The sequence below is a fragment of the Xiphophorus couchianus genome, chromosome 20, assembly GCF_001444195.1.
Source record: "Xiphophorus couchianus chromosome 20, X_couchianus-1.0, whole genome shotgun sequence".
In the NCBI taxonomy this organism is placed as follows: Eukaryota; Metazoa; Chordata; class Actinopteri; order Cyprinodontiformes; family Poeciliidae; genus Xiphophorus; species Xiphophorus couchianus.
This window is the reverse complement of record NC_040247.1, coordinates 29,982,031-29,999,112: the sequence shown is the minus strand read 5'-3', so window position 1 is coordinate 29,999,112 and position 17,082 is coordinate 29,982,031. Positions and strand designations below refer to the sequence as shown.

Below are 17,082 nucleotides of genomic sequence, written 5' to 3'. Positions count from 1 at the left end.
GTCATTATCCGTCCACCTGCAGCCCTTCTGTCTGCCATAACTCTGAAATACACAGAGTCATTTCCAAATCCACCTGCAGCCCTCTGGGTATTATCAAAGCAAACTGTACTTATTTATTTGTTTACTAATTTTACTGTTTTTCTTTTGTTTTAGTTTGGATAATAAGCATTTGTAATTATGAAAAGTCAAAACAAGTGAGAGCAGCTGTGCTTCCATTACAGTCGTGTGCAAACCGTTGTCAATATTCAGCTAATGTCGAAAAAGCACAATTCCTCAAACCAGCTCCAAGACGCACAGCGCAGTGGTAAAACTTTTGATTTCCTCTGTTCTTGATTTTCATAAATGTTTCAAATAAACATGTTTGTATCAGACGAATTCAATTTATTAGAAATGAAATGATCAAATTTCAATCTTGATTACAAAGAAGGAAAAAAGCTAATTTATTCAAAGTTCAAACCGTAAATTAGCCGTGATTAACCTCATTCTTTGGTTCAGTTTCATCAGTCAGTCCTATCTCTGAACCAAAAAGCTCACAGTAGTCCTTCTGTTATCTCCTCTAAAACCTTTTGAAGAACCTGGACATTTTTGAAAACGGCAAAAACAGAACAATTTATACAAATCTGTAAGGGGACAGCTTCTCTTTCACAACACTGTATACGACCACTCCCTCCAGGTTTCCCTTATTAAGTATAGGATGAGTTGGAGGTCTCAGTGTTCACATGTGCTATTCAGATCTTCCATTCATTCACTACGTTGCAGAAGGTCCATGCCTGTGTGAGTCACGGTTGTGTATGCATACATCTGTGCTCTCCGGCCTACGTCCAGCTGTACCGTTTCTTCTGTTCTGACTGTGGCCACTGACCTGCATAAAGCCATCGGAACAAGTCTGCAGTCTTCATCATCAGCTGGCCCCGTTCTCAGTGAGCGAGGGAGCCAGCGTGAGCCTCTGGCGCGATGGCATATGGCTTTGTGCCCGAACAAAATAAACTCAGCCTCAGCTACCCTGAGGCAGCGAGGTACTGGATCAGGTCCCTTAATTTGACCAAATTAAGGTGTTCCTAGCAAGTGTGGGCCCAAGTTAATCAGGGGAGTTATAACATGCTTAAAGTCAGATATTTTACAACCTTTGTTCAAAAAGGCATGCATGTAAGCAAACGATGGAAGGTTGAGCAGGTCCTGCATGCTGTGCTGTACAAACTGTCGATGTCCAGACTTCACATCTGGACTCTGGACTGCATCTTGACTTAACTGGACGTATAAAGACATCAGATTTGTGCATTTGATGTACAACAGTTTCTACTTTCCTGAGCTCCAGGAGTCGTATGAAGGAATCTTTTTAATGCCGACGCAGTAACAGAAGGAGCATTTAATCTTCTGCAGCCTGTCAGCATGATGAGAGTTTCTGTAAACTTCTCTCTTAGCAAATATCCTCCACAGAGTGAGATGCAGTCTTATTACAATTTGTAGCCATATGCTGATAAACCTGCAGCTTTTAGATGTGTGCATGGCAAGGTTATAACAGTTTTGGGTTTTTCATTATACTTCAGTTTTATTTAGTTGTGACTTTTTGTTTGTCTAAATTAGTTACTTTTAGTTAGTTTTTAGTGTCCTTGCTAGTTTTTATTTGTTATTATGAACTGAATATTTTTTGTTTTAGTTTAGTTGTTATTAGTTATGGTTTGAGGTTTTCTATACTAATTTCTAAGTGCAGAATTCAATAAGGTCAAAGTATTGTATTACTTATACATTGATTAGGTAATGAATACCCAACAGTAGATACCATTTTCAGGAAATGGATAGTTGAACAACCAGCTGACTCTGGTGTTTCCTCCAAACGTTTGCTGTTGCAATTTGCAGACTAGAGTTATCAGCGCCAGGAGGAACATGGAGTTCCATGATGTAATGAAAACTGTTTGTGTGGAAAAGAAAATCAGTTTCAGTTTGAAAGGACAATGAACTGATTCATAAATATGAAAACAAATTATATTATATCTATCATTTCCGTATGTTTTAGTTAGCTTTATAAACACATGATGTTGCTCCTGTAAGTGATGGTTTTTTTCCCACTGATTACTGTTTTTATTTATTTCAGTTATTTGTCAATTTGAGTTTTGGTTATTTTGTTAGTTTTAGTTAACTCTAGCCTTGGTCCAACGCCTGGAACTGGACTCTTCTGTTTACTTCTCAGTCTCTACAAAGGTCATAAACGGCATTATGGAGAAGCAGTTTTATGATGAGGGGGACTGTTGGAAAAGGGCTTCTTAAAGAGACAGAGTCCAATTTCAAGGTGTCAAACTGTGAAATCTATTTGCTTTTACGTTATTTTTGATGTGTACCTTATTTTTTATAAAAACTGAAAGTAACATAGGTACCTGACGGGGTGTGTGTGTGTGGGCGTGCGTGTGTGTGTGTTGTGATCCCAGTGTGACGCTCCTCAAAATAGAAACACGGTTGATAACTAATCCCACACACTAGCTGCTTTAGTTCAGATCAAATACCTTTTGGCCAGTTTTCACATTAATCTTTAGAGTACATTTCCAACGAGGAGCTCTGTTGATTAGCTCCTGTGAATTAAACTCAGGGGCTGACCTTCTTTTTGCTCAGGCGGTTAATACCCCTCCTAGGGATTCATTAAAACCTGAATGAGTGGACGGGGGCGTTTGACAAACAGAGATCAAAGAGGATCTTTAAAACAAAAAGGGAGTGGGAACCATAGCAACCACGAGCACAATTAAAATAAGGTTGTGTGTGTGTATGGATGTGTTCATGTATATATGCTTTGATAAAAAGCGTCGCCGTTGAAATTACAAGAATGTACCTCATCTGGTTGAAGAGCGCCTCAGAAATCAAAACCAGATTTTGGAGCGTCTGAAACAATCCAGATCCTTCCGCCATATCACACACAGAGGCCGCTTGTTGTCTGGAAGATGAATGGAGCACCGGACCGGCGTCTCCGCCTCAACTCATTCACATAAACACTGTCAGCTGCAACAAGAAACCTTCTTGGTTATGACCGTAGCAATGAAGATGCACTTTTAGATAACAGATAAACTGCAGATAAGTAAGTTAAGAGATGATCCTGAGAGACTAAAGTTTGTATGTCTGACTACGTAAAGTTTGTTGATGAAATCTGTTTTGGATTGGGGGAGGGGATTTGCTTTATTGAGTCATTTTTTTTGGTATCTCTTTACTATTATTAATAATATTAACATGAATGCGTGGTTGAGCTTCAGTAGGTATCATGAGGTGAGAAGCTTGTTATGATCTCCTCCTTCTTTGGTTGCTCTTAAAACTGTGGCTGTGTTTGTTGCAGCTTTTATGTATTCTTAGACTACACAGAAAGGAAGATCTGCTCCAACAATGATTGATGTTTAATTTCCACCCCATCCAACGATGTATGATACGAGTATTAGGGGAGAAATCAGCATATATTTCCATGTAATTTACACCCCAAACTAAACATGTTAGCTTATATCTGTGCTGTGAAAGCAGCAGATAATTTTGACGCAAGGAAAGAAAACGAGAAAACTACCTGCTGTTGTAGCTGGACGTTCAAAAACTAGGGCTGGGCATATCGATCTACATATCGATACTATCGATACCGAGGTGAGCATTGATCAATGCTGATGTGACGAGATTAATACTTTTGTTTAGAGTCGGTCCTCCATGTGTCCAGCAAGTTACACAAATTCCCTCACAGAGTTCATGCCTGCGCATGTGCAGGAATTAAAATGCCAAATATCAAGAGCTTACATCTTCAGTTTGAAAGGAGGATTTCATAACTTTGTAATGTTTGCACTCAGAATGTCTGCTTTCTTTCAAATACAATCTGTTTAATCCACCCAGAAGTGCAGGTTCATTTTTATCTATTCAGGCGAAAGAATATTTCTGGAATTTAAAAATATATGCTTACGTAAAGAAATATAGCTCAAACCTAAATATAAATAAAGCTGAATATTACCTAATGAAAGAAAAATAGTAATATTTAGAAGGTAATTATGTAATTAGGTAATTTCTATACTGTTACATTGTTTTCTATTGTAGTTAGTTCATGAAAAATACTTGTATTTGCCCCAAATCTGTGTCTTGTGTTTTATTATTATCTTAATCAAATAAGTCAAATCACCAAATGAGTCGATGACGATCAATTTATATTTATGTATTGGCAATACCAGCCCTATATTTACTTGGTACCGGATCGATACCAACATTTCCAGTATAACACACCTTTAATAAATAGTGGGCAGAGTTACACTAAAAGAATTAATAAGTCTTCTTCCTATACTTACACTTTAAGTGCACAAAAATGATCTATAACAACCACAAACGTAATGCTGGTTTAGTCAGTGGCATCCATATCTGAGTGTACAGTAATCTTCTTTTGCATTAATCCGATTTCTATCTGACACTATTTTTGTCTTATAGAATTTCCAAACTTAGAATTAGCTGTGTGTTGTTTGGTTTGTCTCCATATTGTTGATAACATTGACAAAAGTTACCACATCAAATATTAAATTCTTAATTGAGAAATATTCACGTCATGAAGTCAAATCTCATTTTGTGTGTCTGGAAAAAACCAGGTTAAAGAACAAAAGTTAGCATTTAATGGATACCCAGTCCCCAACTGTGGTGTATTTTCATAACTAATGCCAGAATACGTAATACCACTCACAAACTCTTACACAATAACTATTTAAAGTAACCACTAGAAGTTATGCCTTAAACTCAGACTGCTCCCTTGAGTGCGTTTCTGACGGCGAATTGTGACCATCGTAGATAGAAGAAATTTTGAGATCGATCTCAGCAATTTTCTGGAAATAAAAAAGGAAATGTATGAGATTCAAGAATAAAAATGTTGACTTTTAGACATTTTCTGAGTTTGAATGGCTTGGCCTCTGCGTTTCTCCAGGAGCTTCTTCACGACCATTCCATCTGTAGGAAACTTCGGTAAAATATCACACTGCTCCTATTTGTTCCCAGAAACCAGACTGAGAAGCAGAGGAGGCCGACCATTTGCTGTCCCTGCTCCTGATTGGTGGAATAACTTGTGTTTTACAAAATTAATTTTACAGATAAGTTTTTATCTGTGGTTTTAAGAATACAGTACAGCGCATTGGTGCAGTTCATAGCTATTTTTAAAGTGCTTCATAATTAAATTCACATTGACGAGTTGTAAATTTTAGACATTTGAAACTCTAAAATTTACATGTTTTTTCTAGAAAATTTCTGAAGTGAACCTCAAGATTAATGAGTTTTTTTCTAGAAAACGTTTGACTAGAAAACTTCTGAGATTTTTGACAAAAATGTACATCTTTTTTTTGCTCTACTCAGAATGACCCTGACAGGCCGTTGTACATTTCTCTGCCCATTTTAAGGCATTTTAAAGAATATGGATTGTGAAAAAAACACAATCTACTTTCACCAGTAAACCAGACATATTGTAAAGAAAAAGGAAGTGATTTGTTTTTCTTCCCCAAGTAAATGAGTTCCGAGATAATGAGGGAACGGTTATTATCATGTGCTCAGTTATTCTTTGCTAATGCATTTAAAATGACATGGAATGGATTTCAGTTAATGCAAACAGAGCCAGTAACACTTCATGATGTAACGTGAGAAGCCTTCACAACCTGAGATGAATGAATACATGTCTGCAACCCAGACATGATGAGACTGGATTACGGTTGGAGTGACAGCAGGACGTCCATGTTTGTTTTGGTCTGTGCCCATCATTTCTGTTCAATGTGACAAAATTCAGTATGATCGGAATGTCGTCCACACATAAAAAGAAAAACAAAATAAAATTTCAGCAAAAAAAAAAAAATTTGATTATCAAGACCTGATATGTGAACTTTAGCGGTAGCACTGGAGTAGCTAAAGCATTTCGGCATATATATGTACTGTAGTAACATTTTTGGGTGTCGCCTTCTGCATTTAGAGACATTCGTCCAACATGTGCGACAAAAACAAAGTGCTTTCAGTGTCAATAATATCCTGATGTCGCTAGTAACTGATTCAACCCCACACGACTCTGAGGGGTTCATTTTTGGGCTAAAGAGCAGACACACACTCTCACACACTAATTCACAATCCCAAGTTTTATTTGATCTGATGAACCATGGACACCCCGTGACTCCGGTCCCCGTACCGGCAGACGGAGCGGAAAAGGTGAGGAGGATGAAAAGCGAGTTGTAAACATAACAGCAGAGCAACAACCAGCCAACCAGTCAGGCTGGCTGTGATTGTGGAGCAAACTGTGGGAGACAGGATATTGATTTGTAGCTTTCCTGCTGCTTTCCGCCTCATTAGCCAATGACACACACACAACTGTGTTTGATGAAGCGTCTCATGAAGATCTGTCGCAGCCGTCCGGACGAGGCGCTCTGCAGCGTGTGTCATGTAGACACACAAGCGAGCGAAGTGAGGATGTATCTCTTTAATCATGTGATTTGTAGACTTTTTCGAAATCTGTTTGTTGCAATGCTTTAAAGCATCCTGGTTTCCATTAGTAGTTTTGATCACTTTACTGAAGTTATCCTCATTCGTTCTGTCTTCCAGAGTCTGCTTTTCTACATCATGAACAAGATGAAGAACTTTAAGAGACGGTTCTCGTTGTCAGTCCCACGCACTGAGACCATCGAGGAGAACGAGTTCACTGAACAGATCAACCAGCTCAACATAAGGCACACCCAGGGTAAGAACTCCAACCCTAGCAAAGGTTTCTCTTCATCATTATGTGCTAATCTCTTTATTTTGCTACTATCTTAAAGATGTTCCACAGAAGAGCTGGAAAATCGCCTTCGTTCTGAAAAGCTTTAAACAAAAAGTGTTTTATTTTATAACAAAAACTTTTTTTTCTTTTATCTTACTGAAAAGTTACTTGTAAGTTAGTTTTGTCTCATTTTCAGTGTACTAATTTATTTGCACTAGAAACTAGACCAAAAATTCTGCGTAACATTTAATGTTTTTGCTGTGGGTATTTATAAGGTCGACTAAGTTCTTCACTATTAATCTCTCCAATTAGCTTTTAATTATTATTTTGAATGAGGTTGTTGAGTCAGATCATGTTTCATCTCATTAGAAGTTGAATAATTTCACAAATCCAAACACTCGTCTATTTACCAGCACCATTTGCTGGGTCTGTGTCAATCAGCGACTTGTGACTATTAATAAGAGTGCAAACTGGATTACTTAACTGGGTGTTTAACTGCCAGTCATTTCCATTTTCTGGGTCAGAACCTCACAGAGGCAGTTGAGTTTCCACACTGTGACCAGTGCCACCAGCACAGCACAGCAGATCCACAGGTTTTGATTGGATATCAGATCAATCCTGGAGTAAGTAATAGATAATGCAAAAACAAATTATGTTAATAACTAGATGGTTTAGTCATTGCTGCTAGACAGTTTGACTGCAAAGACATAAAAGTATGAAATTACAACGCTGCATATGGTTGGCCTGTTCTTCATCTGGGGATGATTGTTATGCTACTGCTGCTGGTCCTCAATGATTACAGGTATTAGGTTTTCTGACTCTTCCTTGCAATTATATTTGCAGTAACAAAATACTGAATTTGTAATATTACAATTTATCTCTTATAGAAACACAAAATAAAGAAAACACTTAAAGGACATCTTAGCCGTGTTCAGTAGAATCAAACGGGGAGAAGAAAATATAAAATTCTTTAATCAACACGGTTCTACTGCCACCTGCAGAAATACGCCGCTTGGTCAGAAACAACCAGTTGTAGTGCATACATGCTCAAGATTGGCAGTTTGCTGCGTTTGTGCTAGTGGAAATAACCAAGCGTCGGTGGCCATGCTCACTATCCTGCAAATTGCAAATTCTTGCCTGGTTCAGCTGAGGGGGAGGAGCTACATTAACCCAAGATTGATTGGTGAAAAACCTGCCTAGATTTTCTTTCTTCTTTTTTTTGTCGAGCATAAACCAAAAATTTGAAAGAAAATGCAGCTTGGAACCTAAAATACCTACTTACAATGCTAGCAAAGCAGCCAATCCAGAAGCGACATTGATTTTACTTGCTGTTTATTGGTTGGGCTTCCAAGAGTGGAGATAAGGAAGACTGTAGATTTGATCTTCTATGGTAGAGCTAAGACGGTTTCCAGTGTGCATTGTAATGCACATTAAGGCATATTTGGCATTTGAAATATCAAAATAGGCAGATATAAGCATCTTTAGAAGGAGACTCAAATATTTGTAGATTATAGGTGTGGCCCCCAACTTCTGCAAATACTGATGGCCTGTTGTACATGGATTAGCTTGTGTTCTTAAAGGGGCAATATTAACTATTTCCCATGCACATAGTGCCATTTTGTAGCACAATCAAGTAACTATGTTACCATTTGTTGTTGTACAAATGCTGTACATGTCAAATATGACTTAGAAAAAAACTTGACTTTGGAGTTTAATGCCTTGAAATTGGGCCTCTGTCTCTTTAAAAACTCCTGCTCTTTCTGAAACCGCCTGAAACTCCGGAAGTCGTCACAACATGGTTCACCCTTTAACAACTAGCACTGCACTGAGAAGTAGCTTTTATAATGAGCTCAGCTGATGGGGAATTACACCGGATGTTTGCTACTTGCACCTGGCTAGTCTGAAGGAGCTGAATTGGGGTGCTGCTTTGGGGGAAGGCTACCCGTCATGCAGGTGGAGCAACACACAGGTGGAAGCTCAAAAGCTTGGAAACTTCAGTTTTGAGGAGGAGCTGCGTCTTGAGTCCGGGGTTAGGTCCAACCAGGCGTTTTGCACAGCTGAATGGGTTGCCATGGAGATTCAAGGATTTCTCAAACATGCATGCGGGAACCCAAGCAAGACTCCAGATATCTTTTTCAGGAGGATGTGATATTATAGCATGATGTAAAGCTCAAAAAAGGGAATTTTACATAATTCTGTCCCTTTAAATGATCGTGTTGACTGTGATCAATAAAAACGGCTTCAAATATATCTGAAGTCTTCATAGGTATTTTCCCCTCAGTCTAATCTTGCTTTTCTCCTCTCAGTGTAAGAGCAATTTCAGCTGCACAGGCTCAGACATCATGCTGTGCACCATAATGGATTGTCCTTTTCATAACCAGGTGTCCAGCAGACATCCGTCCGTCTCTCCCGACTGGGCTCAGATTAGCCTCACCTTTAGCCGCACTAATTAGCATCCGAAGGATCAAAGGAGCACTGCAGCTGTGAAATTCAAATGACCAGAAAACAGTTTGTCATTTCATCCTCTCAGCCTATTTAGACTGATAATCAACACAACACACAGCCAGGCTGCACCAGAGCGCCTCTGAGCTTCTTCTGAAATGTCTTGTTAGATTCATTCAGACATTTGTCAGATATGAAAGCCTTCCTGGGATTCAGTTCATCTTCTTCTTCTTCACTTGTTTTCTTGTACTGGACCGTGTTAGGCTTTGTAATTACAAAGTGCGTGTGTGTGTGATCAGGGTTAAGCACATCACAGGTTGAGCAGGAGCGGTGTGTGTGTCTCAGTACCTCGACATTGGGAAGGTGGCTTTAGTGATACCTAATAAAGCGTCCTGCTCTTTGTTTGCCATTGTCCCTATGGAAACAGGGATTGTGCGACGCACACCAAGGGGGCTCCGACATGTCCACCATGGTGCTGCTGTTAATGCTGCCATTGAAAAAAAAAAAACTTCCCAGTGTGAAGCATTTAAAAGCCAGCCAGATACCAAACACTGACCGCTCTCCAAGGCACAACGTTGAACATGGAGGATCAAAGTCCTTTCTGTTCACCACAGTGGGGGGTCACAGCATCCACACAATGCCACTTAACAATACTGAGCTTCACTGGAATTTTCTTCATCGTGACCCGGCTGCCTCATGTCTGGTGTGTGAAATGGATAGCCACAGACTTTTCTTGAAAGCCGGTTTATTATCTGCTTTTGTACATCAAACACAGTTTAGCTAAAGGGTAAATAGCGATATCGACGCTCCATGTCAAACTGAAGAATTGCTCTGTTTAGTTGGAAAGGGCCCACAAAGTGACATAATGATGTTTTATTGGTATTTTATGGAACAGATTAACCAAAAGTAGTGATTAGCAATGAAAAGGAAGGAAAATAGTAAATTTTTAAAAACATTTTAAAAAACTAATTTTGATGACTTTAAAGCTGCTTTTAATTTTTATTTAAAAAATAAATATGTACATTACTTACATTTGTTTAAAATACTGATATGTTGTGACAGTATAAGACAAATGATCTGTGAAAAAATTCAAGATTTTGATACTTTTATGCACTAAGCTAAAGCTAACCTATATGCCCTGTATATGTACAAACGGCTGTTATTGACGGCAATATTGGTTCAGGAGGGCAAAATATAAATGCATCCCAACATTTTGCAGATTTTCATGAGTAAAATATTTTGAACATCAAACCTTTTGCTTGAAATTTTAAATTGCACATTAATTTGCGTTGCCTTATCACAACAAATCCAAGTAGAGTCTGCTGATTCTTCATGATTAAAGTCAGGAAGAAGAACAGAAGTTCATAGAAAACCTGCTTTAAACACAAACACCTTATAAAAACTGACGACGGTGATGAAAAGTCTTTCCCTTCTTTTTGTTTGCTAGCATCATGTTTGCGAGCACAAATACGTGTAAACACACAGAGCAATACTGAGGTTGGTGAATGTGATGAAAGTCCAGATCCAGAGCGATTAGGTTTTGATCTAATTATCATGCCAGGCTGGATCACAGAGTTTTTCATTACATGGCTGCCGGGGTCCGACGCAGCATCTGAAGCTGGGTTTAATGATTCACATGGACCAGAGGAGGCCGGCCTGCCCTTCGACTTCTGCAACGAGGGAAGTAAGAAACTAAATAAATAAGCAAAGGTTCTCTACATGATGAAGGATAAGGGTGTGTGGACTAATGAGGGTAGAAATAGCCATTAGCTTACTTAGATTTTTTTTTCAGGCCTAGTTCACACATAGCCAGGTCTTTTTCTTTTTATAAAGTAATCATGTCCACACTTGACTGGTTTAAGAAAACCAGTTACTTACATTTGTTAAAATGCCGCTGAATTACATGATTTACTGAGTGTTGGTATAAACATGCCAAACCCACAGGGGGCAGTGTAGTGAAAAGCTAATACCTGCTGTATGTCAGCTAAAATGAAACCTTCAAAACGACCATAACTTCCTGTCAGCAAATAAATATGGCGAGAGGAGTTTTATTTTTTATATGTTGTATTTGCTCTAGTGGCCTTTATTTGATAGTGAATTGACAGGAAAGTGGGTAATGAGAGAAGGGGGAAGCCATGCAGCAAAGGCCACCAGGCCGGGAATCCAACGAACCTGCAACAGCCACGTCGAGGACTAAGGCCTCCATATGTGGGTTGTGCTTAACCAGAGCACCGCTATGGTGGCAGGAGGTTCAGACAGAGAGGTTGAACTACTTTTTAATACCACGTTAGAATGAAACACAAGACAACGTTGAGGGCGTGTGAAGGAACACGTGGAGATGGAACGTCATTTTGTCCTCATGTGGGACGGATAGTTGGTGTAAAACAGCTGACCTCTAAGCGCTCCTTCTCCTTTGCAACTTAACTTGTTGGAAAAGTAGAAGTAAAAAATGTTTGAACAAATGTAAAAATCAGCACTTCTCTGAAAGCAGCCATCTTTCCTCCACTGCATGGCCAAACAGAAACAATGGTCACAGATATGACGTCAGCGGCTCGTTGTTTGTTGCAGACCGTCAAGGTCTGGACCTCTAAATCTCCGGTATCCTATGTCCACACGCAAAAGCAAAAAAAAAAAGAAGGAGACTTTGCAAATCTCCACTTTGCCCAGAGGTTTTACTATCAATTGTTTTAAGTAGTATTAAACAGTTTACGTGTAAAGAAAATACCAAATCGCGTAAAAATGCATTTGGTTTCCCGGATATTCAGTTCGGTGTGGATGAGCTGAATGATCCTTCAGATGCTGATTCCGTCCTGTTCTTCCAGGGATGACTCCGGACCGACTCGGTCCTCCATCTCACGATGCCAGCCCAGTGAGCCCTGAGGCCACCACACCAGGAGCTCACTCTCCGTCCCACCTGCACTACCACAGCCAGGCCCAGCACAGACGCTTTTCCATGGAAGTGAGTAGCAGACGGGTTGATGCTGCAGAGCGAGGAGTTATGGTGAATCCTGTTCACCGTGGTGTGGAATGGACTCGCCTAACTTCTCCAGCTGCAAGTTGGGAAAAGCAGAGGGACTCTAAATGCTTTGGTTAGCTGAACCTGAGCAGAAGCCAGGAAGCGTCAGCCAAACATTTCTCTATAGAGTTGGTTTGGTTAAAGAAACCAACTGGTTATTCTTCACAGGCCGACCACCTTACCTGCTTCACTGAACCTCCTGACCATAGGATAGGTGCTTTGACCTTTAAAAATAAAATAAAAACCAAACATATTTGGGTCAGGAATGAAGTTACCATTGCTGGTATTTAATGGAGGTATCTTTTTATTCTGGGAGACATGATTTTATGTTTCATTACATAACTGCCTTAAACAGACACAAGGTTACTCAGTGTGAAAAGGTTGATGTCTTCCTCGCCTCTGACACCAACTCTGACTCGCCTCCACAACTTTTTAGCCTTTCCGTAGCGTCACACTTTTCTTTCGCAGACTGTCTACAGCCCTACCTTCGCAGGTAAAAAAAAAAGTCCCGTTTGAAGGAGCATGAGTCAACCTGACTCTTTTTTTTTTTTTTTCTCAGACAGACCAGTGAGAATACTGTAGGCCAGTGAGAAGCGAATACTTAGAAAGATGTAATGAGGACAGAAATAACAGCCTGACAACAACTGAGCCGGTGTTCAGCTTCCGCAGACCTATACAGCCACTTGCTACAAACGTGAGGAGTGGATTTTTCTAATGAGGGGTTTACAACAGGTCAGCAGCTAATGCGGTGAAAAACAATTAGCTCCATTTTTGTAAGAATCTCAGAGACCTTTTGCTTTTCTCAAGATCATTAATGAATTTGACAACGCTACTGTAGAACATTGCTAACATCTGTTTTGTTAGTTTCCTTACCTTTTTGAGGTGTTTATTGTTCTTTCATTATGTTTAGAAAATAACATAATTTTATGTTGATGAACACGAACAACTGCGGTAGAACCTGCTGGCTCAGGGTCTGCTGGTAACAGCTGTTGCCTTTCCATTAGAAATGTGAGGAGATCTTTGTCACTGATCTGCTCATTCACCTAATGGAGATGCAGCAATTTCAAAACAACAAACTTTTTTTTTGTTTTTTTTGAGAAGACGTTTTTGCTCTTGGGTGAGGTGATGTTTTTGTCCATGTTGCAATTTTGCAAAACTGCAATGGAAGCACTTTTTGGGCATTACACAAGTGTTCAAATGTCACTAATTGTGGCTTCCGGTGTACAAACTACTCTGAGTGTCAGAGGGGAGGAGCCTAAATCTGATACAGTTGAAGCCAGATGTTTACATACACCGAATAAAAAGACACATTTTCTTTCTCTCACTGTTTGCAGTTAAATCAGACCAAACTTGTCCTGTTTTAGGTCAGGTAAAATGACCAAAATTTGTTCTTTTTGCTAAACGCCAGAAACGTTTGAAAGAATATATTTGAAAGATATTTCTGTAACTTTTTTTTTTATAGCAGCAGGAATAATTGCCTTTTGAGCTGTTGACTGTATGGGCCAAACCTTTTAGGTTTCCTTCCTACAGCTGTAATTGGCTCACATTTATCCTCAGTCACAATTCTGAATCCACCAACTTTTGAATATCTGCCTGACAATCAATTAAATAATTGACACAAACATAAAATGCCTGAACAAGACAAACAGAACCGTCTGATCCCTTTCTCGGTCGACCTCTTCAGGACGTCAGTAAGCGGATGTCTCTGCCCATGGACATCCGCCTGCCTCCGGAGTTTCTCAAAAAACTGCAGCAGGAAAGCGAAAACTCCCCCCTCTGCAGGCCGCTCAGCCGCACGTCCCGACGCGCCTCACTGGTCAGTAACCGTCGGCTTATTTTCCACACCGTGTTGTGTTGTCTCACCTGCATGGCGGGTAGTGACTCAGACTGAAGGAATCATTGTTATTTTGTTCTCAACCCTGTTGCCAATTAAGTGTTTTTTTTGTTGGACAGAGTAAACAAGTCATTTGTCGAGTGTAAGATTAGTCAAACCTTTATTTCCTGATCTGGAGGACAGAATCAAGTGTTGTGAAAATAATCTGCCTAATGGTTTTCTCTGCCTTTTAGTCTGATATAGGATTTGGGAAACTGGAAACGTATGTGAAGCTTGGCAAACTAGGTGAGGTACGTCGCAGCTGGTTGTCCATACGATTCAAAGGTTCTGTTGAGTTCAGTGCAACATTTACGGTTTTGTTTGCGAGCAACTAAAAGTTGACTCCCTGTTACAACGGTGGGTTGCTGTGATAAAATCATCTGAGATTGTTTTCCACACTTAATGTGATATTTATCCTGCACTATTCAACTAAAAACCAATCTGCTTTGAAGAAGTCACATTTATTTGATGCCAGTACAGCAGACTTAAACACACCAGCAGCTTCACAAACTTGGTCAAACATGTAAAAACATCTTTACTGTGTTCAGTCTGTGCAATCAGTAGCATAGCAGCCAATGGCAAATAAATAATAAAGAAACTGCAACTGACTGTACAACAATAGGTTGACTACCTTGACTACATGTAAAAATAAACTGCAGCAAAACCTTGTTTTAAATGGTTCAAAACATAGAATTAAACTGAATAGATCTGGAACATTGTTGAAAACAACTAGATCACACATCAAGGCAAGGCAACTTTATTTATATAGCACCTTTCAGCACAAAAAAGTTAAAAACAACATACAACAAGAAGATAATAATAATAAAATTGAATTAAAAATCAAGTAGATTAAAAATAAACAAAAAATGAACATCAGGCAAATGTGACCCATATCTGACTTTTTCCTGGTAGTCTGAACCCTGTTCCGACCTTTTCTCAGATCTACATGTCACTTGTTCCATATGTTGAACTGATTCAGATACACAAAATGCAATAGATTATTTTTGTATGTTTTTTATGAACAGTAGAAACGTTCTCACTCAAACTCAACTTTAAACACCTTGACGACACGATTGCTGTCATTCTAAGGTGTTCTCAATCAGTCAGAAATAGTCGTCACTAACTCCTTTAAAATAAAATAAAAAAAGGTGATTCTGAGCGAAACAGAACTACAAAGACTGTTTCTACATGTTTCTACAACGGCTCTTTTTCTTTTACATGATATCGCCTGATATGCCTTCCTGTGCTTCGGTTCCCAGGGGACATACGCCACCGTTTTTAAAGGAAGGAGCAAACTAACGGAGAACCTAGTGGCCCTGAAGGAGATCCGCCTGGAGCACGACGAGGGAGCTCCTTGCACTGCTATCAGAGAAGGTAAAGGGATCATTAACCCTGTCAGAGTCTCACTTGGGATTTTCTGAGATTTTTTGCTCAAACAAATTCGCCAGAGAAAAATCTCCCTGGTGAGGAGGCGGCACTTTTTTTGATAAACCTGAATTTTCGGATGGGGCTTTGTGGAGGGAGGGTCTCCCCTCCACAAATCTTATTTTGTTTAAATTCTCAGCAAAATGAGGTTAAAATCTTTTGTCAAAATAAAATACTTTGGGATTAAATCCTTTCGGTTCACAGACAAATAAAAATAATTAACCATGTGGATCATAAGAAGGCACTGTAGAGATCAGGCTCTGCTGCAGGAGTAAAGCTTATATTTTTGGGCATCTTAGCCTCTATTATAAAGTTATTCTGACTTTGAACAACTTACATTGTTAGTGACAACATTGTTGAATGATCACAGCTATATTGCGAGAACACGATTTTGTTTCCTCATTCCTCTTCTTCCCTCCAAATGTTAGAGAACACACATCAGTGTCGGTGAAGTCTCTCAAAACAATTTTTTGTTTTTCTGGTTTGACTGATTCACCTCTGAGTGAATCTATATCAAATATAAAGTGGAATTATTTTGACAGGATCCTCGGTTTCATTCCTAAAATTAGTAAAGGTAACATAAGTTCTAGGGTCAGAGTTCTGGGCCTCATGGTTGGTGTAATAAAATCACTCCAAAGAGAAGAAAGTCTAGAACTCTGTAAGCAGTGTGGTCTGATATTAAAGCACTGATTATGTAGAAGCTCGCTTTGTGCTAAGAGGCATAGAAACCACAACACTGGTGTCGTTTTTGTGGATTTTCCACATTTACTTTCCTTTGTCTTTGTTTCTATGAAGCTTAATGAGAGTTATTTTGGTAGAATATTTAGAATATTTAATGTGGAGCTGCTTGAGCCACACTGGATCTTCTTCTTATGAATTTCGATGGTTTTATGGTTATCATTATCGCCACCTGGTGGTGCAGCATAGGCAATACATGTTTTTCTTGAAATCAAAATATTGTCACCTTCCTAAACTAATAACCAAAATGATTTTAGCACTACAAACAAAATTATTTATGCCAAATCATTGGAGTAAATAATTTTGGGCTAAATAAATAAATAAAAATTTGGGCAAAAATGAACTCAGGCCATTATTTTAGGAAGGTGACAATATTAAAGTACAGTGAGTGACAGTGTATTTTTTTTCAGATTTTTAACTTTCAGTTGAAAGAAATGTTGATGTCAGACAAAAATAACCCAAGACAATACATATCTCTATTTTCAAATAATTTTATGTACTATTGGGGAAACTATCCAATCCAACCTGACTATATGAAAAGTTTTTCCCCCATCCATTTCAAATTATGAAATTGCCATATTTCTGGTTTAGTTTCACCACCCACACCAATAGGAGTAGTATTCCTATACTGCAGCAAAATGAAATGACTTCAATAAAACCTGACGGCCAACATTAAGTGGGGTCTATGATACTGGATCAAAAATGATCCAATGCATAAAATGGAAGCTTTCCAGCGATTTAATTAAGTCTGGAATTAGATGGGGTGGCATGACCTTAAACGGGCAATTTATACTCAAAAACCTTCCAATGTGGATGGATTAGAACAATACTGTCTAGAGCCTGGGCCAAAGCGCCAGAATTCCTCCACAGGGGTGAAAA

General features: G+C 39.1%; 1 protein-coding gene across 1 annotated transcript in view; it reads left to right on the top strand.

Moving 5' to 3' along the window:
* cdk18 (cyclin dependent kinase 18) overlaps positions 1–17,082 on the top strand; it is a 38,688-nt gene that overhangs the window by 11,087 nt on the left and 10,519 nt on the right. Inside the window, exons 2-6 of the mRNA XM_028003163.1 lie at positions 6,556–6,691; positions 11,974–12,110; positions 13,852–13,983; positions 14,235–14,291; positions 15,300–15,414. Of these exons, the coding sequence (XP_027858964.1) occupies positions 6,574–6,691; positions 11,974–12,110; positions 13,852–13,983; positions 14,235–14,291; positions 15,300–15,414 (559 nt within the window). The 5' untranslated portion in view covers positions 6,556–6,573. The remainder of the gene's footprint in view (positions 1–6,555; positions 6,692–11,973; positions 12,111–13,851; positions 13,984–14,234; positions 14,292–15,299; positions 15,415–17,082) is intronic.